Raw genomic sequence first — 26,597 nt, forward strand, 5'->3', positions numbered from 1 at the left:
ATTTTCTCAACCAAGAAATTTGTGGAGTGTGAACTAGATATTTTCTATTAAAATTTGTTTTTTATTATCAATATTAAAAAAGCAGTTAATTCAATTAAAATAAAAATTATTTTGAAAATGTAAAATTTATAATGTATCCTATGTTTTCTTTCTATTAGCCGTCGTACATAGAATATGTGTAGTAATTAAAAGAATATCAGTACTTACATCTATTTTTCTATTAATTTGCCATTTGTTAGCTAAATGTGGAAACCTATAACCCTTGGACTACCTGACTTTCCATAGACCTAATTTATATAAGTCAACTTCTAAGTAGGTCAATTTAGGTTTTGCTTTATATACAATTCACACATCAAACTTGTAATAAGTTGAGTTGATTGGTAGGTTTCAATTAATTTTGAACTTTCAAAATGAATTTTTCTTAAACAAAAGCTTGTTATCTCAATTTTATATTAAATTTCCAAAAAAAAAATGGTAAATTTGATTTTTATTAACTATTTTGTTGCTGTTAAGATTGTAGGCATATTATTATTATTATTATTATTTAAGTTGAAATAAAAAAAATTAACAAATGTGGACTCAACTCTTGAGATAAACTGAAATTAAAGTTCCAATTGGTGAAAAGTGTTTTAGGATAGAGTTAGGATTTCCTATACGTAGGGCAGTACATAAGGGATTATACCCTATAATTTGTATCTCCTATTGGAAAGAAAACAAATATCTTTGAGAAGACACGAGTGGGCATGCTTTAGAGATTTGATTAATGTATTTTACAAATCAATGTTTGTTCCCACTAATGAAAAGTTTGAGAAGGTGATGTCAATCAACATGACGATTAACGATTATGGCATGAAAATTCCCACCAAACAAAAGAAAATGGAAAAAATATTGGAATGGAATATATCACATCTTTTTGATTTGTTCTTCTCTTTTTAGGGTTAATTCCTCGATATATATATATATATATATATATTGAACAAGATATCGTTCATGTCTTCCCATTCTTCAACACCTAAACAAACGATAAGTATAATTAAGAGAGTAAAACAACAAAAATCACGATGTGGAAGCCCGTTTTGGTGATGATTATTGTTAACCTAGCTTTGGCTTTTGTCAATATATTTCTTAAGAAAGTGCTTAATGAAGGAGTGGATTACTTCACCATCTTAACATATCGACAAGCAACTTCAGCCATTTCCTTAGCACCTATTGCTTGCTTCTATGAAAGGTACCATTTACTTCAATCAACTCTTAGGTTTTGTTCTCTCGGTTACTAGATGCTTGTTAGGGATGTTTCAATAAATTTCATAATAAATAATCTAAAAGAAAAAAAAATGTAAAATTTTTTCTTTTAGTTCTTAAAAAGGATTTGTTTAAAGAGATTTTAAATATGGACATTTTTTTCCTACACCTCCATATGTTTCTTTCTCTAGATTTTTTTATTTATTTTGTCTTCGGATAGTACAATTTGAAAATTAAGAATGACTTTCCAATTATATAATTTTAAAATTATCTTTTTTTAAAAAAATTATTTTTAGAACTTTCGGTCTGTGCAATATGAAAGCTAAAAATAACTTTAAAAAGTTCGAAAAAGTTAAAAAAAAAATTAAATTATACAATTCAGAAGTCATTTAATTTTCGGATTGGATAATCCAAAAGTTAATTTTAACTTCTAAATTACACAATCTAAAAATTATATTTTGCTTTTGGATTACAAATTGAAAGTCATTTATTTTCTCACTTCAAAATTACACCATCTAAACAAAATTGATTTCTTTTATACGATTGATTCCTAATTTAGTCATTTTGTTTGTTGATTTAATTTTACAGGGAAAGGAAGCTGGAGGGTCACATAATATGTCTGCTTTTCATAAGTGCTCTTGTGGGGTAAGCATTCTATACACATTGAGAATATTAATTTTTTGAATACATCCTTTTATTAAACATGTGCGTGTCAAGTTATTTTTAGTAAATATGTGTGTGCTTCATTCCTTATTTGAGAGAATTTATTTTAAATCAATGAACCCCACATGAATTTGTAAACATGACAGTGATTTTGGAAAATACACATTTGAGATTATATATAGTATATATTTGAAAACATTTTTCTCTATAAAAACTTGTATGAATGAGAAGTTAATTTTATGTTTTTTACCACTAAAAGTGGTAATGGGAGAAGCTGAAATATTATACTGATAAAAAAAAATTGTGAATTTGTTTGATTTATTTGCAGGGTTACCTTCACACAATACCTGTTTCTTATGGGACTGGAATATACATCTACAACTTTCTCATGTGCATTTCTAAATATGGTGCCTGTATTTACCTTTATTATGGCACTGCCACTCAGGTAAGTCAAAACAAATAATGAATAGTATAGGTTCTTTTTCACCTCATAATTTTTTTAAATTTTAGAGTATGCAGTTCGGAATTCATTTTTTTTTCTTTAAAAACTTTTAGATTGTATAATTTGTCATTTAAAAATATCTTTCAGATTTTACAATCTAAAAGTTAAATGATTTTCAGATTGTATAATTTAAAAATAATTTTTTGGCAAAACAAATAACTTTCAAAATACACAATTTGAAAATCTTTTTTGGTTTTTATGCGACCCAAAAATCACTTTTCTAAAAATAAAATAACTTCTAAATTACACAATAAAGAAAATTTATAAAGTCATTTTTTATTTTTGGATTGCATAATCAAGGACAAAATGGGAAATTTCTCGTGAAAAAGAAACATGGAAGTAGAAGAAGAAACTATCCAATAATTTATTTTAACGTATTAATTCTTAGAAAATAATACATTTAAACACATTTCTGAACTATGTATGTGTTTTAAAAGGAAAAATAAAATATGAATCCTAAATTTAATTTAATTGATCAAGTGAATCTTTTGATAGAAGAAGTTCAAAATGAATTTGAATCCTATTATTTTTCATTTGAATATTCTTTTAATCTTATACATATGATTGATACATATCATGATAATATGTTTTATAATCACGAAAATTAAAATATTGGACACAAAACACGAAATTTATAGAAGTTCTTTCATTGAAATATTATAAATAAATTAGTATTTTAAATGTTTAATTAGAATTTACAAGAGTGGCAAAACAAAAACAGTCTATCATGAAGTAAAATCTAACAGAAGTTGAAGGATTTGCTATTCCTCATTTGTTCTTCATCCAAAAAATTATGTATTTTATTGGTTGATTAAAACTAAAAGATTGAAATCACAGAAAATGTCTTATCTTGTGAGAGTTTTATGCAGCAAATTTTGTGTGCTTATAGATCAGTAGATGCTACAGTGATTGTGACCCTTTTTATCTTGAAACTTGAAATTGTAAGGATAGAGAAGTTAAACATGAGAAAAGTGAGTGCTAAGGCAAAGGTTTTGGGAACTTTTGTGTGTATTGGTGGAGCTTTGGTGTTGATCCTTTACAAAGGAATGCCCATAGTCAAGCAAGAACAAGAGCACATTGCAGACAAAGACACAACAACACCATCAGCTTCCAAGTTAAAGAAATGGATAATAGGTTCACTGCTTCTCACTGCAGGATGTGGCTTGTGGTCTTCATGGTTTCTCATACAAGCAAGGATTAGCAGAAAGTATCCATGTCAATACTCTAGCACAGCCCTTTTGTCCTTTTTTGCTGCCATTCAATCAGCAATTTTAACTTTGCTCATTGACAGAAGTAAGACCAAATGGATTCTCAGAGGAAAGTTAGAGATTCTCACTGTTGTATATTCTGTAAGTATACATATCCTTTATCACATAATTCCACATTTAGAAATGTACGTGGAAGTTAACATACCTTAAACAAGAAAATATCTTATTAAGAACCAACTTTAGTGATAAAAAATTGTTAGTTATTATACTGACCAATTTAGATATCAATTTACAAAATAAAAAATTGTTGGTTACTAAAATAGTTACTATTATAAATAAAAAATATAATTGGTCTTTAAATTGATTTCTAAAATTTAACTACCATAATTTTAACTACTAAAAGAAATTTATCAATCAACATTAGCTACCAAAGGAATTGGTTTCTAAATTAGTCTCTAATTAATGAGTGACCAATTATAATTTTTTATTCATAATAGTAACAAAAAATATTTTATTTTGTAAATTAATATCTAAATTAGTTACTAAAGTGACTAATAATCTTTTATCACTAAAATTGGTTATTAACGAGACATTTTCTTCCGGTGAAATCCAATGCTAAATCATTATTTCAATCCTTGAAAGTCTCATTAGTGTCTAAAATTGAAGAAATTATAAAATAAGTTTTTAGAAGTAAAATCGTCAATTATATTAGTTTGAGTTTAGTTTGATCCATTTTGGGGGACGAAAATGAAGTTTAGTCTCAGATTTGAATTTCAATTCACATTTTGTTGAAGGTCTCGTACTAATTAGACATAAAACAAATTTATAATATATCAGTGAATACAAATCTTATATTATTAGTCATCGGAAGGTTAAATTTGACTTCACTTCTTAATACACAACAAGTTTGCACTATTTACACAAAATTTTGCATTAAAAGTTAGCTGTGTGGAGGCAGGGGCTGGTTGGATCAGGCTTGTGCTATGTGGCAATGTCGTGGTGTGTGAAACAAAGAGGTCCAGTTTTCACTTCAGCATTCACCCCTCTTCTGCAGATGTTTGTGGCAGTGCTTGATTTCTCTATATTACAAGAGGAAATTTATTTGGGAAGGTTGGTTTTGGTTATTATCATTCTCTTTTCTTTTTCTGTTTCATTCACTTTTTTACATTGCATGGCCTCTGATGCATCCCTGCATGCAATGAGCAGTGTTGCGGGATCAATGTTGGTTATTTCTGGCACTTATATTCTACTTTGGGGTAAAAGTAAAGAGGAAGAACAAAATGCCATGAGGGATACTCAAGAAGATGAAGAATGTATGAATAGTTTTGAGGCCAATCCAAATGTAGCCTCTAAGCTAATGCCTAGAGGGGAACAAGGATTATCTGAATTACAAGTGAAGCAGTTGGCCATTGCAGTAACTAGAAGTTGATAAAATTCTCAAGAGAGAATGTTAAGAAATTTAGCTTGAGTATCAATTTGTCAATTACTCATGCGTATGTGTACATAATGCAAAGCTTTCATATGCATTCATGTAATGTATTGGTTGATTTGCACATGTAAAACCTAACTTGTAATTTCACATTGATAGATATTTTATGAATATCCATTGAGTCTTATTTCCATTGTAGTTTTCCTTGTAGCTTTAATAGTAAACTGTTAAGGATATGTTTGGACTTCAATTGGAAGACTAACCAATTTTAATTTCCAATGCATATTGAGCTAACATGTTTGACACTTTTTTCAAAGTAAACTATAAACAGAATCCACTTCAAATTCAGGTTAAGTTAAAAATTACAATAAGTTATTTTGTTTTCAACTTCAATTGAGTTCAACTCAACTTAGTTCCCTACTTGAAATTCATACAGTTTCCTTTAATAGTTCATAGTATTACCATTGGTACACTCTTTTGCATCCTAAGAGAAATGGTTTTCATTATAAGAATGGAATACATTATTGTTGTTGAAATCAAGAACAGGGTCACTATGGAGACTGAGGGTGCCTTTCTTATTTGCTTGAAGCTGAAGTACCCAATTAATTAATATACTACTATTTGACAATATTTCAAAGAACATAAAAGAAATGGTGTACATGTTATAGCATTATAGGGAAAAGAGAGGGTTACATCATTTTTCATTGCAACTTTCATTTTGATGGAGTCCTCACATCCTTAAATGTGCTCTCATCTTTAGTCATGTAATTATTGTAATTGCTATCCAAGTAATAGTTTTCACCACTTTATCACTAGAACCTTTGGAAACAGAAAAGTTGTTGCTAATGATCATATTCTTTATTACATTTTCTTGGTGTTAATTTTTGTTGGAATCATTTTTTTTTTTCACTTGACCAAATTTCTTCTAATTTCGCATGGTAGTTTTTCACAATTCTAATTGCCTTTTTTTCCAATAATTTGTTTCCTTGCACATACCACATGGATAATATGTCTTGGAAAAAATTATAGTTCTCCCTATTTATAAAAAATTGCATCACATTTATTTTTTCTATGTTCTCTATTTGTAGTTCGCAATTTGAACTTGAAAGAAATTTTTGACGGAATCTTGGTCGTGTATCACTAATGATTCAATTAAATCCACTCATTTTGACACCAACAAAGTAGAAACATTCTTCTTTTTTCTATCTCAGGAAAATAGTCTTTTATGGTTGCAAACTCTTCCATTTTTATTAAATTTGAATTATAACGACACAAACAATAGTATTTTCTTGAAATTCCTATGGTAGAATACACATGCATCTTGAGAATAGTGTTAGCTACTGCCTGTTTCAAAATAAATAAAACTTTTGTATTTTTTCTCTTATTTTCCTTCAGATATTTTTTTCTGAGCTGCACAAATGTAAACAAAAGCAATGAGTCTTTTTTAGTAAGGTCCCGTATACCTTTAGAACACAAAAAAGAAAAAAAAGTCTTCTTTATTATCTCTAAACCTCAACTTTCATGGGAGAAAGTAGGATAGGAATATGTTAGATATTACTTGATATTATTAAGATAGTGTTAGATATTGTTAATCACAATATCTTCTATTTACTTTATTTATTTTTAATTACTCTTTCTAATTACACCTCTCTATTATAAATAGATTACCCTGTGTAATTTATACACAATAATTTATACACAAAGGAGATTAATCTCAATCTTTATTTTCTTTATTCTCAATAGAATAGATAACGGTATTACACTTGTCGTAAATTAAGAAAAAAATATATATAAACGGCACAGTATATATAGTAGGGTTTCTTTTTGAAATAATTGGGTAAATATCAACATTTAGCGTATGATCTAACATCCTGTGATGTCACTGTTAGAGTAAGGGTAGTATTTGGTCGATTAGTTGAGATGATGTGAGCAAATGTTGATAAAGAGAAATATCTAAAAACAGCTTCAGTGAGAATAATGGAGTAGTAGATAAGGAGAAGCATTTCCTAAGAAGTGGTTTTGGGCAAATTCCATTTTATTTATTACAATAGATTCAACAGTACTTTTTTTTTTCAAGTTCTAGGATTCGTAAATGTAGAGACTACTCGTATATTAGAGAATAATCCCTTTATTCTACAAATTTTTAGCATCCATACACTAAGCTTTTTTACTCAATTCTAGAATATTCAACAAATTTGATGAAGCAGCAGGGATCAAGAAAGCTCATGATCCCAATCTCCGTCTGGAAAGTGTTGCCTTGCTTATTTGCAACTTATGGCACTGGTCGCATCCCAATTTATAGGGATGACCAAGTTATGCACACCATCTTGCCACTTGGGTTAAGAGAAACTCACAATAACCTAACATGGCCTAATTCTAGTCCTATCTGGTGAAGGATACAAGAAAACAAAAGCGAATAATGTATGAATAATTCTGAGAGCACTCCGAAAAAGGATTCTCTGAAATGCTATGGTAACTACAGTACACAAATATTTAAATACTTAGGTGCATAACAAATGATCAACAAATTTGGGTTGAGAAGTAATTCATCAATTACTCGGGCAAGCGGAACATGCCAATTCTTTAATCACAGTTTTTCATCTACATATATATGTAATGTATTTGCTAATTTGCACATGTAAAGTACAACAATTCCAATTTTCATAGGGAGGGATGATACAGCATACACTAACAAATATCTACACTACCATAATGAAAGAAGTATTTGATTGCATCCTTTTAAAATCAAGAAAAGAAAGGAAAGAATATTGCTTGAGCCAACGCTCCATACTAGAAAGTTAAATCAATCTGGACAAGAAAAACACTTGTATAAAAAAACGACAGCACATTGCCCATTTGGATAAGAAACCATATAGAAAATAATAATAATAATAATAACACAAGTAGAGAGTGAAACAAAGGATAATACTTGGATTGCTATGAAATTTGCAAGGCTCTGACCCGAGCAGTCAGTTCCCTGACTTGGCTTCTTAATCGCTCAGGATTGCAGAAGAAATCAACAAAGACTCGTCTTTGAAGTCCAATTTCTTGTGAATGATGTTTTACAATCTGAATGCCAGTGTGAACAAAGTTTCAGTCATCACAACAATAGGTTCAGAATCTTTGAAATGCTTGTGGAATATGTACACATTCATGTAAAACTTGACAATAGATATGTGGTTCAATATAATGGGGACGAGATGGAAATGAAAGAATAAAAGAAACTACATTTTATCAAGAAAAAACCTTGGTATATGTCAAGAGTGACTACATGGATTTGAACTTAAAAACTATCAACTAATTTACTTTCCTTTTTCAGTAAGGCCAAGGCCAAGGCTCAATTTTCAGGATTAATGAACTATTGTCCTCACATTTTAAGTTTTCAGATTCAATAAGTATGAAAATAATTATGCCAAAGATATATTTTCATGAAAGTTGTAAGTGAAAGGAAATACTAAGAGAAGCGTGTTAGGTAAGAAGAGTAGAAAAATCTGGTCAAGAGTATCAAAGATTCTTAGGCCTTTTTCTTGGGGGGTAGAAGCGGGTGGAAATTAAGGAGTTCCAGCATTTTATCATGCTTATGCTGTTGTTGGTGTTTCACTGCACTGAGTAAATACTTCAGAAAATATTAACTCTCCTCAACGACAAGCAGGGAATGGAACGACTTGAGTAATCAAATAGGAGTAGACTTAAGAATAGGGAGAAAAAACAATCTAGTTAATTGGATCATGTTAGTATAAAAAAAAAAAATAGCATAAACATGCATATTGACTCTTAACAATGAATTTACTTTAATCCAATATAGTTGGCCTAGATAAAATTCAACAAACTATTCCCCAGATTCCCACCAACCAATTAGAAGATGCCCAATAACAGGGTTTGATATTATTAATCACAATATCAAACAATATCTTCTATTTACTCTATTTATTTTTAGTTACTCTTTTAAACTGTACCTCTCTATTATAAATAGATTATCCTATGTGTGGTTTATACACAAGGGAGATTAATCTCAAAATCTATTTTCTTTATTCTCAACATGGTATCTAGAGCTTAAGGTATTTTTTGGCATTTTTTCGTCACTGCCTCCGCCGTCGCCGCCATCACTGTCGTCGCCGCCATCACTATCGTCGTCGGAAGTGTCAGTTTCGACCGGTGACCACATGGTTCTGATCGCCCTGGCCAGGCAACCTCAACGCCGCCAGAATTGTCGCCATCGGAGTAGCAACGCTCCCTCACGCGTCGTCCGAAGCCGCACCTCTTCCCGTTTCGCCGCCGCGCATGGCGGCGCATCACCCACCTTCTCCGACAGCAATCACCTGTGCCGAAATCGTCTCGTCCTGCTCTTTCTGGATCTAGTATTGTTGATTCAATCAGACCTCTTTGGTATTTTAGGTTTTTTTTTCCTCTCTCTTCTCTTCCTCCATAGGTCATTACCTTTTTATACATGTCTTTCCTCTCTTTCTTCTGTGACCATTCCAAAAACTGTCCGTGAAGATTTAGCCCATCTTGGTTGGCATCAGACCATGACAGATAAACTAAGTGTTCTTCATAATAGTGAAACTTAGGAACTAGTCCCGTACCGTCTGGGAAATTTGTTGTTGGTTGCAGGTGGGTGTTTGCTATCAAAGTTGGACCTAATGGTACTATTGATCGCCTCAAAGCTCGTCTTGTGGCCAAAGGTTATACTCAAATTTTTGGGTTGGATTATTGAGATACCTTTTCTCCCATGGCAAAGATGGCTTATGTTCATTTATTTATCACCATGGCTGCTTTTGAACAATGGCCTCTTTATCAACTGGATGTTAAAAATGTTTTCCTCAATGGTGATTTGCAAGAAGAAATCTATATGGAGCAACCTCTTGGGTTTGTTGCTCAGGGGGAGGCTTCAGGAATGGTATATCGTTTTCGCAAATCCCTATATAACCTAAAACAATCTCCTAAGGTCTGGTTTGGAAAGTTTAGCAATGTTGTTCAACAATTTGGTATGACTCAGTGTGAAGCAGATCATTCTGTCTTTTATCAACACTAGAGTGCTGGATGTGTTTACTTGATAGTATATGTTGATGACATCGTTCTTACAAAGAGTAAAAACCATGACAGCTCTCAGTTGAAACAACATCTCTATCACCATTTTCAGACCAAAGATCTTGGCAAACTCAGATATTTCTTGGAGATGTTACTCAAACGACACTTGTGTGTGACAATCAGACTGCTCTTTATATTAGCTCTAATCATGTCTTTCATGAGAGGACCAAACACATTGAGATTGATTGTCATTTCATTCGGGAAAAGATCATGTATGGAGACATGAAGACTGAGTTTATTAACTCAAGTGATCAGTTAGCAGATATTTTTACTAAGTCTTTACGGGGGGCTGGGGGCTAGAATTGATTATATTTGTAACAAGCTTGGCACATACGATTTGTATGCTCCAGCTTGAGGGAGACTGTTAGATATTGTTTAGATTTTGTTTGATATTATTAAGATATTGTTAATCACAATATCAAACAATATATTTTATTTACTCTATTTATTTTCAGTTACTCTTTTTAATTGTACCCCTCTCTATTATAAATAGATTACCCTATGTGTGGTTTATACACAAGGGAGAATAATCTCAAATCCTATTTTCTTTATTCTCAACAGAAATCAATGACTTGGGGAAATTACTAACCAGATGACATGATAAAAGGTTCAGATCGATGTACCTCATTTTTCTTGACATGCTCGTGTGTCACCTCTTCAACAGCAGCAGACAGCTTAGCATTAATCTTTTCCATTTCATCAAGCTCTTTCATTAATGGCTAAATAATATTGGATGGAACAAGGAAAAATGTCAAAACACACAATATAAACAAAAAAGTAAGAAACTGACATGCCCATTCTGATAAAACTTAGATTCAGATATGTAATCAAAATGCTATTACTTTACTTCACCAAGGTCCACATCACAACTACACCGTCAAAAACTAATCCATTCCCTTAAAACCCTAATAATGGAACACCTATTTTGATTTTATTCTTTACAGAGGACATGACAAATACTCTACCTTTCAGGAAAAGGCTTTGGTTGTAATTAATGGACATGAAAAGTACAGTTAATATATTGTTTATAAAGAAATACAAAAACCACTGCAACAATTATGTCTTACAAATTAAAACCAAGCCACAGTATAGATCTGGGAGTCATACCCGAGGGGTCAGTATTGGTTGTGCTGTAGTTGAAGATGCAAAGAGCAGTTGTTGCAGGCTTTGAATAAGGTTGCACCTATAGATTCGAAAATTGACATGAACAATTGCAGTAAATCAGGAACAAAACAACACTCCAAACTAGAGAATTAAATAAAAGAAAACCCATTGCTATCTCACTAAACAATTGCAAAAACTTTATACACTGAATGTAAAAGTGTACAGATATGAACCCCAAATATTGACAATGCAAATAGAATGTCACAAACGACAATATTTTACAGTTAAGCCTACAGCACAGATGATTAATTTATATATTAAGGAAATGGAATCAATAAAATAAATAGAAAAGATTTGATATTCTCTAATAATAATGCTATGACACACAAACACAAACAGAGCCAGAGCCAGAGCCAGACAAAACAAACTCAAGCTGGAGCATACAAATTGTATGTCCCAAGGTTGGACCATATAAACTCAATTTGAGGTCCCCTTAAGGACTGAGTTAATACATTTGCAAGCTGACTATTTCATCTGACAAACTCAGGACAAATCTCTTTCGACAACTTTTCCTGAAAAAAATGGCAGTCAATTTATGTGTTTAGTTCTTTCATGGAATAATGGATTGGATGCAATGTGGAGAACAACTTGATTATCACAATACATCTTCATGGTCTGGATCTCAAAATTTTTACCCATACAAGTTCACAAGTAAGATGTCATTGCCCTATATTTAGCTTTAGCAGATGATCGAGCAACAACATTTTGCTTTTTGCTTATCCGTGACATAATATTTCCTCCAAGCAAAACGCAATACTCAGTGGTAGAGCGTTTATCCATAGGAGAACCGACCCTATCAGCATCACAATATCCAAACACTTTTATCTTCATAAAGTAGTCCCTATCCTAGAGCCCTTTTAAGATACCTTAGAATATGAATAACAACATTCCAGTGATCAACACAAGGATTTTGCATGAATTGACTTACAACACCAACTACAAAGGACAAATCTAGACTACTTATAGTAAGGTAAATAAGTTTCCCAACCAATCTTCTACACCTTTCTGGATCAGAGAAAACTTCTCCTTGATCTGCCATTAATTTCTGATTTGGGTCCATGGGGCAGTCCACCGGTTAACAATCCACCATACATGTCTCTTTAAGAATATCAAGAGCATATTTTCTTTGAGACAACAACTCCTTCCTTTCATTGGGCTACCTCTATGCCTAGAAAAATATTTTAGATTTCCAAGATCCTTAGTCTTAAAATGTTTGCATAAGTGTCTCTTTAACTGACATATTTTAACAACATCATTTCCTATGATCACTATATCATCAACGTACACTATTAAGTACACGCTTTCTAGGGCAGTGTGACAGTAGAAAATACAGTGATCTACCTTGCTACATTCCAGTCCAAAAGATTGAACAATGTAGTTGAACTTTCCAAACCATGCACGAGAAGATTGCTTGAGACCGTAGAGAGATCGATGCAACTTACAAACCAAACCAGACTCCCCCTGATAAAAAAACCCAAGAGGTTGCTCCATGTAGACCTCTTCCTCTAGATCACCATGCAAAAAAGCACTTTTAATATCTAATTGATGAAGGGGTCAATCCCAAATAACTGCCATGGCAAGGAAAAATCTGATAGTGGTCATTTTGGCCACCAAAGTAAAAGTATCATTGTAGTTCAGCCCATATATTTGAGTATATCCTTTTGCTACCACTTGAGCTTTAAGGAGATCAATTTAACCATTAGGTCCAACTTTGATGGAATAGACCCAACGACAACCAATCGTCTTCTTTCCAAATGGAAGAGGAACTAATTCCTACATACCATTTTGTTCAAAGGCTTGCATTTAAACAATCATGGCTTTTCGCCATCCAGGATGATCAAGAGCCTCTTTCACAATTTTAGGAATGGTAATAGACTATGATGCTCTGACACGCCTTGTAAATGGCGTATCCCGTGTATGATACGTATCGGACACCAATACTCGTACGATACTTGTAGGACACACTATGTCCAATTTGAAAGATATTTTTTTATCCTTGACATGATTTTGACAATTAAAATAAGGAACAAATCTTATACTATCACTACATTTGGCATTTTGGATATTAGATAGATAGACTAGATTCATTTTTGTGTTAGTTGTCAGTTTCAAACTTAACATGTATATACATGCCGTGTCCCGTGTCCTATATTTTTTCAATTTAACCGTATATACATGGGGCAGTCCACCGGTTAAAAGAATAATGTGATGGAGACACACAATGATAACTTTGAAAATTATAAATAGGATAAGGGTTCTAAGTAGAGCGAGTACCTTGTGAATGGCAATAGGCCAACCAGAATCCCATTATCAGGAGTCATAGCGTGGGACAATGATGCTGAAGGACTTGATGAAAGGGACTCATTATGTGGTATTTGACTAGTCATTGGAGTGGGAGGTGATGGACCAGGAGAACTAGGTGGATGTGAGGAATTTGGAATATTGGAAGAAGATGGAATAGTGTTTGGAATTGTATTTATAGAGAGGTCAACAAAAGGTATAGGCAAGACCTGTTGGAAAAAAATTGCATCTTGAGAAGAGGAAGGAAAGAAAGGTGTTTTTTCAAAAAAGTTGACACTTGCAAACATGTAATATTTCTTAGTGTTAGGCGAACAACATCGATACCCTTTTTCAAGACGAGAATATTCTAAGAAGACACATTTGATGGCTCTAGCTGAAAGTTTATTTAACCCTAGAGTTACATCACAGACAAAACATACACAACCAAAGACTCGATGAGGAGTGTGAAATAAGGGTTCATTAGGAAATACAGAACTTTATTCTTCAAAGAAGAGGGCACTCTATTAATATGATAACATGCAAAACAGAATGGCATCACCCTAGTGATGGGTAGGAACATTGCACCCAACAAGGTACTAGCAGTTTCAACCAAGTCTCTATTCTTCTTCTCTGCTATACCATTTTGCTGAGGTGTATGAGGACATGTGGATTGATGTAAAATGCCATGTGAGTTTAAAAGAGTGGAAAACCATAAGAGAAGTATTCTTTGGCCTTATCACTCCTTAAAACTTTGATCACTTTCCCAAATTGTTTTTTGATTTCATTAAGGAATGACATGAAGATATTCAAAAGTTCAGATCGATTTTTAATTAAGTAAACCCCCAATACACCAAGAATATTCATCAATAGAGGTGAGTAAATAACAAAACCCAAAGGAAGAGACCCGACTCGGATCCCAAATGTCAAAATGAATCAAAGAAAAGATAGAGTTGCATGTTGTTTCAATTCTTATTGGAAAAGAAGAACGAACATGCTTACTGAATTGACATGATTCACATTCTAAGACTTGTAGTTTGCTAAGCTCATGAATCATCCTTTTTAATTTTGATAAACTTGGATGACCTAAGGATCATGTAAAAGCTTAAGAGATTGGGAAGCTAAAAACATACAGATAGTCTAGTACCAAGATAGTAGTAGAGTCCTTTGTAAGGGTGGCAATACAGGGCAGTCAGGCCCGTTTAGGCCTGGCTCGCATTAGGCCTGCACATTGCGAGTCGGGCTAGCTCGCCCCACAGAAAAAACGTTGGCTGAAATAAGTGGCTTGTCCCGCATTCCTTTTGACCCGTAGGCCTGTGGGTTGGCCCACATATTTGGGAAATCACAAATTAAAAAGAAAAGCAAGTCCTGGAGCATCACAATTTTAATAATTGAAGCATCATAATTAATAAAAAACAGACAATAATAGTACAATAACAAATGCGCATGCCCAACAAAACTATATTCTAAAAACTATATTTTGAGATAAAGAAAATAGTGGAAATAGGAATTGAGTGTTGTTTGGGCAAATTGATAGATAAGACCAAGAGTTATTGCTCTCATTAATAAGAGGACAACATCTTTTTCTAGAATTTGGGCTAAAAATTTGATAGATAAGACCAAGAGTTATTGCTCTTATTAATAAGAGGACATCTTTTTTCTAGAATTTGGGCTGATTAAGTCGTAGGATCATGTTGTTGTAAACTTTGACTATTGTTTCTCATCTTTTTGTGTGGACAAATTTACGTTTTAATGGTCTTTTACTTCTGGAGGTATAAAATATGATATTGGTATGAATTATTTAAGTTATATGATTAGCATTGCGTTTAATATACAAGTGCATAAAACTTTAATCTATAAGAGGGTTAGGTTACGCAGGCTTGCAGACCAGCCAACCTTGCCCCGCATTTGGCTCACACGGGTTGCAGGTTATGCACGCTAGGCTTTTTGAGGGCTAGCGGGCCCAATACCTCAGCCCACCCTACATTTATTTTGTGGGCCTACGGGCCGACCCACCGGGCCAAGCCCATATTGCCATCCTCCGGATTCATGTCCTTCACCAATCAATCGTCTTGTACTACGATCTTGAATAACGAAGGAATTGGCATCAAAAGTTATAGAGCAATTTAAAGATTTAGTTAATTGACTTAAAGAAATTAGGTTAAAAGGACAATTAGGAACAAGAACATTCTTAAGGTTTAAGGAGGAAGAAAAGGAAATTTAACCAACTCCTTGAGAAGTAACTTTGGAACCATTGGCTAAAGTAATAACACAAGGAGTTTTAGGATGAGAAATAGAGGAAAATAATGAAACATTACTAGAGATATGATCAGAGGCACTTGAATCAATTATCCATGAACTTTGACACTCCAAGGTTTGAGAAATGCAAGCTTTTGACAAAATAGAGTGGGTGAAAGATGGTGCTTGGCTGCAAGACTTTAACTTGAGATATTCCTTATATTCTTCATCGGAGAACTTGGGCTCAGAAATTCCAGACAAGAAAATGTTGGCTGCCTTTTTAGGAAAACCATGTAAAGAGTAACAATTTCTTTGGGTGTGATTGATTCTTCTACAATATGAGCATTGAGGGTGTCCTCCTCTATTGCAATTATCTCCTCTTTTACAAATAGGTATGTTAAGCGAAACTAGGGATGTAGTCCACAAAAGCAACAGAAAAACCTAGGGTCTTAAGAGATAGAAACCTAGGGTTTTGAGTGAGACTCAATTTTAGCACTTGGAATGAAAAACAGAGGGTGGATACGGATTCAAATGCTCCAACGAGTCAGACGACGTTGGTCTGGGAATATTCCGACCACAGGAAGCTAGCGCGTGAGAGATACACACCTAGGGTGGCCCAACATTTGACTGAAGCGTGACAGCGTATCAGCAAAAGATAGGAGGTCCACTCACCAAGGTTGGGTCGCGCTCCTCGAGGCGCACCGAACCGAGGCTTCAAAAGACAGGAGACCGGCGACGGACAGTGACAAACAATGGCAGGTAATGTTGGACAGTGTTGGATAGTTGCAAACAGTGGTGGACAGAATTGAACAGTGCTGAACAGAGGCGAACAACAGTAGATAGTAGGCGGACAGATACACAATGAAACAGAAACCAGCAGAGCGGGATCGACTAACTCTGATACCAAGTTAAGAATAAAAAGATAATATTAAATTGGAGGGCTTGCTAGATCCCTCTTGTGATCCTCTATTTATCATGATAGAAAACTAATACAATGGGAAGAGTAAAAGATTATTCTAGAGTATTCTAGACTCCTAGGTACAACCCATAGAGTACACCACTTATTACTTATTTCAACAGTAAGCATATCAGATCATGTATATAGGAATAAAATCTCAAATAGCTTTGTATTTATCGTAATCAGCTCATATAAAATGGACTCTGTTGTGTAGTCCATACACACATTTTTCAGAATCTATTGCATCTATTTTCCTCTTTCAACACAAACTTTCCATTCAATAGAGTTTTGTGAGAAATTCATTAAGAAAAACAGTTACGGATAGCATTAAATTAACTTTGATTTACTCCACGGTACATATCCTAACTTAACCCTATGATTGCAATAGGAGGAATATATTGGTGACATCCAAAAGAGCGTTAATTAAACAAGGTCAGTGAAGCATAAGCGTTCATAATTTTACAGCATATCATAAATAGTAGTACATTGATTTTAATCACAATACTTACAGTTCATTAATACACCTATTTCTGTCTTCGGGAAGAGAATTCTCAAGGTCGGACTGAAGGCTCATCAAATCCGAATGAAGAGCTGAGATCTGCTTGACAATGCCAGGAGCTGATACATATGTCGACAGTGAAACTTGTGTATCTAGGAAAAAATGTAGAGCACCAGGAAAATGGTACAGGATAGCATATTAGAAGGAGAATAGGAGCACTCTAAAATAAATCATAATATTTTGATGAATAAATACTCACTCGAATATATTTTTAGCAGGTCTCTAATAGCATGCAAAAAATGATCACTGTCATGTACTCCTCCTTGTTCTTGAACATCAGAGGCAGCTTGGATCAGGGCCAAGCAATGACCCTGCAAACCATAAAGGGAAGTTCAAAAGATAAAAGTAGAGGTGTGATGTAAAACTGGACTTTGGACCTAGGGTTCTGAAGGAAAATATAGGAAAATATAAAGAAGATATTCAATAGTCTTTTAGAGGGTGATTTGACTCCTCAAAGGTGAGAGGAGAATACTTGATAGGATTGTGATAAAATCAATGATGTTTAATTGAAGGAGCCAAATAAATTCAACAATTGTGAGTTCACTTTGTTCTCTAAAGTACATCTCCTACTTTTAAAGGAGCCAAATTTCCTTAGCAGAGGACAAAAGGTAGAATTTAGATAAGAAACTATACTTAGCGTGACTCTAATAAAACCACATTGCATCTATTTCATGTTGATCACCAATATTTCTTAAGAGCAAGCAACAAGTCATGAATGATAAGACCTAACGTTGTATCCTATGCCTTCACTCTCACATTGGATTAGACATATGAAAAATACTTGGACCTATAATTTCATAAACATTTTAATAGAGTAATTCTATCTGTTTGTATGATTTCACTATACTACTACGAAAGAAGAAACAAGAACAGGAGCAGAAGCTCCTCATGATCAAAGATCACTCAATGACCCCTTTTCCATATGACAACTCTTGTTTTCTCTCCACAGCTAACCATCCTCCATGCCATCTCACTACTCACCTAAAAGAAAGTTAAGGGGGTCTAAGATAACCAATCACACCATATGTAAGAAAAGAAAATCAGACACTTTAAATTGGAAGGGGTAAATGGGAATTTTGAAATAAGAAATATACCACTACAAGTGAAAGCAATGAAAAAAAAAAATAATCACTCAAAATTAAAGAATAGATGCAATGCAAAATTCTAAGGATACATACCACCCGTCCCTCAGTTGCAGACAAGTATGCTTGAAGCTCAGACTCAATAACCTTGAGCAACGAAAATGCTCCAAGCATGTTCTTCTTTTCCAATTGGCAGGCTATCTTTAAGAACTGATGCCTGGCGAGGAGATTGATGAGATGGTTTATGAACTGCCAAAAGAATGGAGAGGTTTGTTATCAATAGAAGTACTTGATCAATTAAGACAAATCCAAACAGCCTGATAGAATATGTAAAATTCATTGACTTTAAAGAAAGAGATAAGTAGTCTGAACTGTTTCATTATTATTTGATTTGAGTGGAGAAGTAATTTATAGAATACAGATACAGAATCCTAGCTCTGACTAACTGAAAGCTGTCACAACTGAGAGATGCAGCTCTAAGCTATTCAATGGTCTATATTACTTGCAGTGTAACCTATACAACATATACACTTTCAGAAGAGAAAACAAGAAACAGCAACACAATTTAAAAGTTAGCTATGAGCGAGAACAGAAACTTGGAGAACCAATCTAAAATTGGAGAATGTGCACAAAAATCTAACCAGCATATCCCAACACATTAGGACATAATTATAAATAACAAGATTGAAACTGGCTTCTAGAATGAAACTGCCAAAGGACAGCAGAGTGCACCCTGTCTTTCATGTGTCTATTGAAGCCCACTGTGACAGCTGATGTTGTTGTCCAACCTCTACCACAGTATGTGACTGAGGAGTTGGAGTTACAAGTTCAACCAGAAAATGTGTTAGCCGTGAGAGGAGAGAGTGATCAATCCTTAGAACTGTTAGTGAAGTGAAAGAACATGCCAGATTATGAGAATTCTTGGAAATCCATGAGTAGAATGATGGAAGCCTTTCCTGAACTCCACCGAGGACAAGGTGAACTTTAAAGGTGTTGATACAAAGAAAGAATTAGAGGGGCAAATTAGGAAGGCCCAAAAGGTGTATGAGAGGCAGAAATGGAAACCCATTGCATGGGGTCCACAAGCAAACACACTATGATTCTGTTCTAACAGAATGATCTACGTGTCTTTTTGGAGAGAGAAATAGGCAATGAGAGTATGTGGGAGAGTTTACGTGTTTAGTGAAAGGGGGGATGGTTTTTGGGGAGAAAAACCAGATTTCTGGATTGGGTCTTTGGGAAGAGGAATGTTTTTTCCTCTTTGTTTTGGATACTGAAATAATAAGAGGAATTTTTTTCTCCTATTAATTACTGTTTTACTGTTCTTATCACAATCATAGTAGAAAGAGATGGCTAAACTTACTGCTTTCTGCCGATTAATGTAGTACTCTTGTCGCATGACCTTCAAATCATAATCACCTAGAGGATAAAAAATGTTAGAATACAAAATTAAAAAAATGAATCATACAAAACAAATTAATGAAATAAAATTGAATTTCTTCTCAATAGTTGAGAGTTAAGAAAATACCTTGTAAAATGTATGTATCTTGAAGTTGAGCTAGCTCCCAGCACAAATCTGAAATAGTCTGAAAAGGGTAAAAAAAATGATAAGGCATTGGACCACACACAGACCAATTATTTAGAAAATTTATTATAGGACTTAATTTTAATAAAAATAACTGTCCTTTAAAAGCCTCTAAAGAGAATAATTAAGTACTTTTGTTCATATTGGTGTAGGAGTTAAGGGACAATTAAGTCGTGTGTTTGCTAGTTTTTTTGAACAGAATAACATTTCTAGGAGCTTCTGAACTCTGGGAGAGCAAGACTAATGTAATTTCCGTAATCTAGTGATTAGTGGAGACAATCAGTTTGTTGGGGATGGATTAACTATGTTAGAGGAGAAGATAGCAGAGTGGGTTTTGGAGAAACATCAAAATCTAAAGTAGACTTATTTTCATTTTCTTTGCATACAAATCACAATATTGACGAGCTTATTTCCAATCAGAAGTACTGCCTTTATTAGAAAACTACGTCTAAGTCCACCTCACAAAACCCACTTGAAAGTTGAAATATACAGCTACTTAGAGAATAGCCTGACTCACTTTATATTGGAAATATCGATTGTACCACACATCTTCTCTTCATTATTTGATGAAGTGAATGAAGGTCATTGAATTTTTTAAATACATACAACTGAAAGTCACTAACACTCCATCTACAGGAGTAATAGGCCTAAGTAATGCCCCCTTTCTTTTGGGTCTGAATAGAAGAGTGGGCAGAAGAATAAGATTTCATAATGAGGCTATAAAACGTACCAACTTACCAAAATATCAGATAAAACAAAGAGTGAACTATGAAAATAATGAAGAATGTAAATCGCAATGCCTTGAAGATTCACGTATCATAACACTCAAATCCCCAAATGCTACATTGGTAACTAAATGATCCTTTAGACAGGGAAGTCCAGGCATTTTCAATGGAAAAATCAATGGTATAATAGCATAAGCTAGAAGATACAACAATTCTAGAATAAAAACTATCTAGTAACAAACCTCTGATAGCAGCTTCTCTTCATGGTTATAAAGATTTGAAAGTTCCCCTTTCAATTCTGAATGCTTTCTCCTGTACTCACAGGTAGCAATATCACATAAGAAAAAGTGTAACTTAATGAAAAACATTTATGGTCAAAAGAATTTTATGTTAACATTTCCTTAAGAATGCAACAGATAACCACCACACCCCCTGAAAATCCATAATCTATGTACAACTCTGCAATAGTGTGTTTTGTCACTATTATTCAAAAATAAGGTGTGGCATAAGGTGTTTCGTACGGGTTTCACAAATTGAGAATTTCAAGCAAGTAGGATAAAATAGAAGAGGTTTATAATAAAGAATGCTGTTATAAATTGATTTTGTGTGCACTGTCAGTACTTTACAATAAGGATCGCTAATAGAGTTATCAAGGCTACTAATAATCAATGCAAAAGCCCGTGGTTTAGACTTGAGAAAATAGACGTGTGGAGGTCAAAATTTTAAAAGTACAGCACCAGGAAACATAAAGGCACAATATAGATTATATCAACATTATTAGTACCTAAGAGAATGAAGATCAAGATGAATATGAGCTTCATCTGATGATACTTGTGATTTAAGCGTCATTAAAATAGCCTGCTGCTTGGCATTCTTGACCTGTGCTTCAACCCATTGTTTTTCACTAACTCCAAATCTGACAAAGTTTACACAGACCATTAACATTAAAAGATTGGTGAAATTTTAGAAACATAAGTCTCGCAGCCATTCTAATTAGATCAAAAAGAGGAACTACTAAAAAGTGTTCTGTATACCTTCTGTAGGACCACATGAATCACAGATGGTCAGACATAGGATTACACACATAGGATTACACACAGGATAAACATGATTTTATGTCAGCTTCCTATAATCCTCAGCTATCCTATAAACCACATCAAATAAAAAAAAAACTACAAACTGATTATGATTAACATGGTACTAATATAGGCATGATTATCAAGCACACTGCCTGGGCTGGGTAGAATTCAAGGTTGAGTTTGCTATGCAAAACAATTGACAATTTATACGACATGAGCTCATCATAATTGTTAATATATAGATAACCACCCTACACCATAATAGACTAATAGCATATAAATATCCATATATAGAACTCTGGAAGTACAACTCGGTGCACATTAGACCAATCAACAATGTACCATAATAAGTAATCTGCAATGTTATCAAAAGAAGCACATACATTGAGCGAAGCCGGCGTAGCTCAGATACACGTTGATGATGTGATTTTTCCAAATCTGCTGAACAACCATAAATAAACAAATGGGCTCAACAGGTCCAGTTAACAATATTCATGGTCATACATATATTCTGCGTGTAAGCCACAGCATAGTAGTATAGTATCTAACATGTAGAGTGAACTACATATAGAGTTTTTAAGAGCCTTCCTTTTGTCCACACTCCAGATACTCTAGATGCATCTTATTTTGTAAGTACAGGGATTTTAAGTGAATTAAGGTGTGTATAATTTTAACAGACTTTTAAAAACAGTTTTAAACTTACAGGGTTTGGTACAGGATGCCAGAATTTTTAAGAAGTTCATTCCTATACCACTTCAATAAAGATCTAATATCAGTAGGAAAATAATTAGCATATTATCATATAAAAAATAAAAAAAAATATTTACATAGATAAGAATAAAGTAAAAACTAAAAATGCTCGCATTTACTGCCAATGAGGAAATAAACAAATCCAATTAAAATTTGGGACTTGTGAGCTGAAGAAAAAAATAAGTGAATTGTAAGGACCAGCATGTACACCTCTAACATAGGTATTTGAGATCTCATCAAGATTCACCCAAGAGCATTTAGATTTCCCCTCCTCAGCAACAAGTCGGAATGGACCCTGTCATTGAATTAAAAAAAGAAGTCATAAAAGGGTATGAAGAACTTGAGAGAAAATAAATCAATAAAAATAATTAAAACATCATTATCAGAAGTACAAAACACAAAGGTAACTTGAAGATAATAATACGGAACTGAGAAAGAGAAAAGAAGAGAATTTGAATAAACTGAAAAAATGGTTTCTTGCACTAGAGTATACACTCACTTAAGTCCACATTTTGATTAGGGGTCATAAAATATGAGAGGTCATATAATAAGCCCCATATTTACTTAAAAAGCAATTTACCTCATCACGAAAGATGAGAAGTAAGGGTATCACAAAAATCAAAGGCCAAGGTCTACATTTGGAGATTATTGCTTTGTTAGAGCAATCCAAACTACAGTCCATATGAAATATTGCTCGACAATAAAGAGTTGATGAGAAAGTCATTCGAAACTTGAAACTAAACAAAGATGTGGTTCGCGAGCGATCCCAGAGAGTGGATCAAGCCACTCAAGAAACGACATTTCAAGGTATTGCAAACCATGTTTATGTGATTTTTTTCTAACAATAAAATCACAAAATGATTGATCCGAGATTTTTCTCTTGCGGATTTAGACAGGATGCAAACTTAAATGAGTGCAGACAGACTTAAGCGAGAGTATATTGTTCTTGTTTGAAGTACATATTTTAATTTTTATACAGACGTAGTAGCTTGCTCTGCAAGCTCTGCTGACTAGACTATAGATCTAGCTAGCTGGCTGCTCAGTATAAGTGACTTCAGTAAGTTAGTTACAACAAATGCTGACAAAGAACCTACAATACTAGTTAGCTTAGCTAGTATCACACCTATATAGTGAAGTCCACAGCAACACCCATATCACGCATAGCAGGATCAGGAACAATCAGCAAGAGAAGTATAAAACAACTCATAAGTTATCAACCTTTATCAGTGCACCAAGTCTTACCCTCTAAAGGGGACCTACTAATCCTTCTAAGTTACGTATATTATCAATTTGTTATAATTAATAGTAAAATAGTATTTGAAAATATATTTGTCTCAGAAAAAAATATAGACCAAGAAGACAGTAAAGAAAAAACACAGCCCACTTACTGTGTCCAGTTGCTTAGCAAACCACTGATTTAGCTCTTTTAGACATGAAGAGTCTCCAAGCAAGAATTGGTTGAAGTCTGAGTATGCCAAATATATACCATCTTCTGCATCTCAAAGTAGATAAATTCATCAGAAGAAATATCAAAACTCATCATGAGTTTTCAGCATACTATACCACAACAACAACCATGCATTATTTCATTAGATGGGGTTAGACACACATATCAAACAACACCATCGTGCTCTATCAAAAACCAAATTTTCAGGAAGATGAGACTTCAACAAAATTCATATCTCCTTTAAAACTGTCCACATTTAATCTCTTCCATTTAACAAATTCATGAGCCATGGATCGTGGAAATTAAAATTTTATCTCAATGCCTGACACAGTTGAACAACAAAACTTCTAATTATACAGCCAATAAATTTCACACTGGCACTTAGGGATAACAAAAATGAAATTTATAAAAATGAGTAGAACTAGAAAATCATCCAAGAGAAACAAGGAAAAGAAAAAGTACCATCTCCCGAATGATAATGTGCCAACTCATGCGCTGTGGAAGCAATTCTTTCAAGAACGGCTTTCATCTAAACAATGAAGAAATTTAATGAAAACAAACCACCATGAGATGATAACTGAGGCGAAAAGAAATACAGATTTCTCACAAGAACATTGAACAAAAACTCAAATTATCAATGGTTCTCATATACTTTTCAAGCTTACAAATGTTCCACTAAGAAACATTATTGGACTTACAGTTTCCTAAAAGGTACACCACTTCTATAAAAGAACTTAATCACATTTCAGACAACATTATCAAACATCAAACTTACATGGGAAACAAAATAATCCGTAACAGAGAGCATGGAAATAATATACTACACGTGGAAGCACTGACTTGCCTGTAAGTTTCGGACAGAAAGGCTATCGTCAATATTAGACAGGTGTCCTTTAACAATAGAAGTTGCAGCAAGGCGTGGTCGTCTTCCTTGTGTCAAGGCTGAGCCCTGCCCCGAAAGCATGTCAAACTGAGATTGTAGATGGCTCAGCTGCCTCTGCAAGGCCAAAGCCTCTTCTCTATACACCAGAGTTCCCTCTCTAAAGCCAAAAACACAAACAATAAGGCAATGCTCCATATTCATTGCATTGAACATACACCCTGTTTGGATAAATTTCTCTACCACCACCTACAGGAAAAGAAAACAGAAAGGTATAATGAACTGTACTTCCCCCATAAGTTAAAATCAACTTATGCACTTAACTTTAACAAAAAGTTCTCTTGTCTAACTTCTCCAATAGTTGAGATGCATATAATTGATTTTAACTCACAAGTGGAACTCAATTCATTTTACCTTCTTATTTTCTTCTACTGTCAAATGAATTTTATCCACAGAAGGGCATAATAGAGATCATTCGAAGTTATCAGTAGAAGTACTTGATATCTTTCACCCCCTCCTCAGCACCAAAAACCGCCTCCTGATTGTCTCTCCTTTCAGAGAAGGCAGAAATGCTGTGGTAAGCAAAGTCCAAATCCTCACCCTGCTTAATTCAACTTATTTCAGATTCACTAAGTAATAACTTACTAGTTTATTTCCAATTCCAAAACTAAGAACTCAATACAGTGCAATTTATCACCTCTAACAGCTTCCCTTCTTGCTTGAACTGCTCGTACCTGAAACAAGGAGAGAAACCATTCACATTCTATGATTATCAATAATTCATAATGAAAAAGTAATGGATAATTGGGAAAGAGAGAGGTAACTGGGAAAGCTCAGAGAGGGAAAGGACATTGGAGGTACGAAGATTGGAGCAGATCCAGTTGAGAAGGGGGCGAGTGTCTTCATACTGAAACGGCCATTCGAAGCTATCAGGGTCCAATGCTTCCCATCCTTCGTACCCCAATTCTCCCAACAATGTGCAAAGTCGACCACCGCTCATTCTTCCTCAGATTTGACGCAGTCCCTTTCCTCCTTTCTATTTGGTTTTGGCCTCCTCTGCTTCACACTGAAGAAAAGAAAGAGATCCACCAAAATTTGAAATTTGAACACGACAGAACATGAAAAGCAAGAAATAACAAAATTTAAAATTGTTCGTTGAATTCCGATGAAAATATCATTATCAACGCTTTCAAACCGTCTAGGTAATTTTTCAAAAGATTTACCCAAAAGCGTAAAGAAAAATTCGACGACAACAATAATTAATGTGTATTTCCCGGAAAAGCATAACATACTCATTTGCAGTGGACGGATTGCGGTGGCTCGACGGCGGACGGAGGTGGTTGGGTGGTTCCACGGCGGGAGCTTTAGAGGCTAGGGTTTGACTGTTGTAAATTGCAGCGGTGTATACTTCTTTTTTAATTTGTACTTTACTACGCCGTTTTAGTAATTCCTACTAGAAGTTACTCCCTCTGTTTAGTTTACTCATTTATGTTTTGTTTGCTAGAAATTATCTATGAAATTAAATGAGATCGATTTGGGAAGATATTTCAAAATGGTATTTGTTATAAAATAAAGATAATAAGATAGAGAAAAGGAGAGGAAGAATAGAGAATGAGAGAGTACGGAGTAACTTCTGTTTGTATGTGTGTCTTATTACTGATAGGACGAGTCCTATTTATATATACAACATGGTAACCCAGGAAGGATATAAAATCAAATAG

The 26,597-nt window shown here is 33.9% G+C and overlaps 2 protein-coding genes across 8 annotated transcripts; one reads left to right on the forward strand and one right to left on the reverse strand.

Moving 5' to 3' along the window:
* The first annotated feature begins 998 nt into the window (after nucleotides 1-998).
* LOC114173492 (WAT1-related protein At3g30340-like) lies at nucleotides 999-5,231 on the forward strand. Of its 2 annotated transcripts, XM_028057941.1 has the most exons (7): nucleotides 999-1,228; nucleotides 1,831-1,887; nucleotides 2,234-2,350; nucleotides 3,354-3,614; nucleotides 3,699-3,756; nucleotides 4,574-4,725; nucleotides 4,822-5,231. In XM_028057941.1, exons 1-7 carry the CDS (start codon nucleotides 1,062-1,064, stop codon nucleotides 5,042-5,044), a joined length of 1,035 nt encoding a protein of 344 aa, XP_027913742.1. In that variant the 5' UTR covers nucleotides 999-1,061; the 3' UTR covers nucleotides 5,045-5,231. The 2 variants fall into 2 exon arrangements, with proteins under 2 accessions (XP_027913742.1, XP_027913741.1); XM_028057940.1 differs by having other exon boundaries at nucleotides 3,354-3,756.
* Nucleotides 4,789-26,361, reverse strand: LOC114173490 (AUGMIN subunit 3). 6 transcript variants are annotated; one of them, XM_028057935.1, is made up of 20 exons: nucleotides 26,169-26,361; nucleotides 25,701-25,942; nucleotides 25,574-25,610; nucleotides 25,374-25,477; nucleotides 24,841-25,036; nucleotides 24,459-24,525; nucleotides 23,938-24,041; nucleotides 22,760-22,844; nucleotides 22,183-22,240; nucleotides 21,505-21,636; nucleotides 20,963-21,032; nucleotides 19,939-19,996; nucleotides 19,774-19,829; nucleotides 18,507-18,659; nucleotides 17,528-17,639; nucleotides 17,279-17,420; nucleotides 11,240-11,315; nucleotides 10,756-10,851; nucleotides 7,974-8,113; nucleotides 4,789-4,804 (listed from the first exon to the last, which is right to left on the reverse strand). In XM_028057935.1, exons 2-19 carry the CDS (start codon nucleotides 25,874-25,876, stop codon nucleotides 7,982-7,984), a joined length of 1,854 nt encoding a protein of 617 aa, XP_027913736.1. In that variant the 5' UTR covers nucleotides 25,877-25,942; nucleotides 26,169-26,361; the 3' UTR covers nucleotides 4,789-4,804; nucleotides 7,974-7,981. The 6 variants fall into 6 exon arrangements, with proteins under 6 accessions (XP_027913736.1, XP_027913735.1, XP_027913738.1 ...); XM_028057934.1 differs by lacking the exon at nucleotides 4,789-4,804 and adding an exon at nucleotides 7,562-7,852; XM_028057937.1 differs by lacking the exon at nucleotides 4,789-4,804 and having other exon boundaries at nucleotides 7,573-8,113; nucleotides 23,938-24,038.
* Nucleotides 26,362-26,597: the final 236 nt, after the last annotated feature.

This window comes from Vigna unguiculata, chromosome 2 (genome assembly GCF_004118075.2).
Source record: "Vigna unguiculata cultivar IT97K-499-35 chromosome 2, ASM411807v1, whole genome shotgun sequence".
Lineage (NCBI taxonomy): Eukaryota > Viridiplantae > Streptophyta > Magnoliopsida > Fabales > Fabaceae > Vigna > Vigna unguiculata.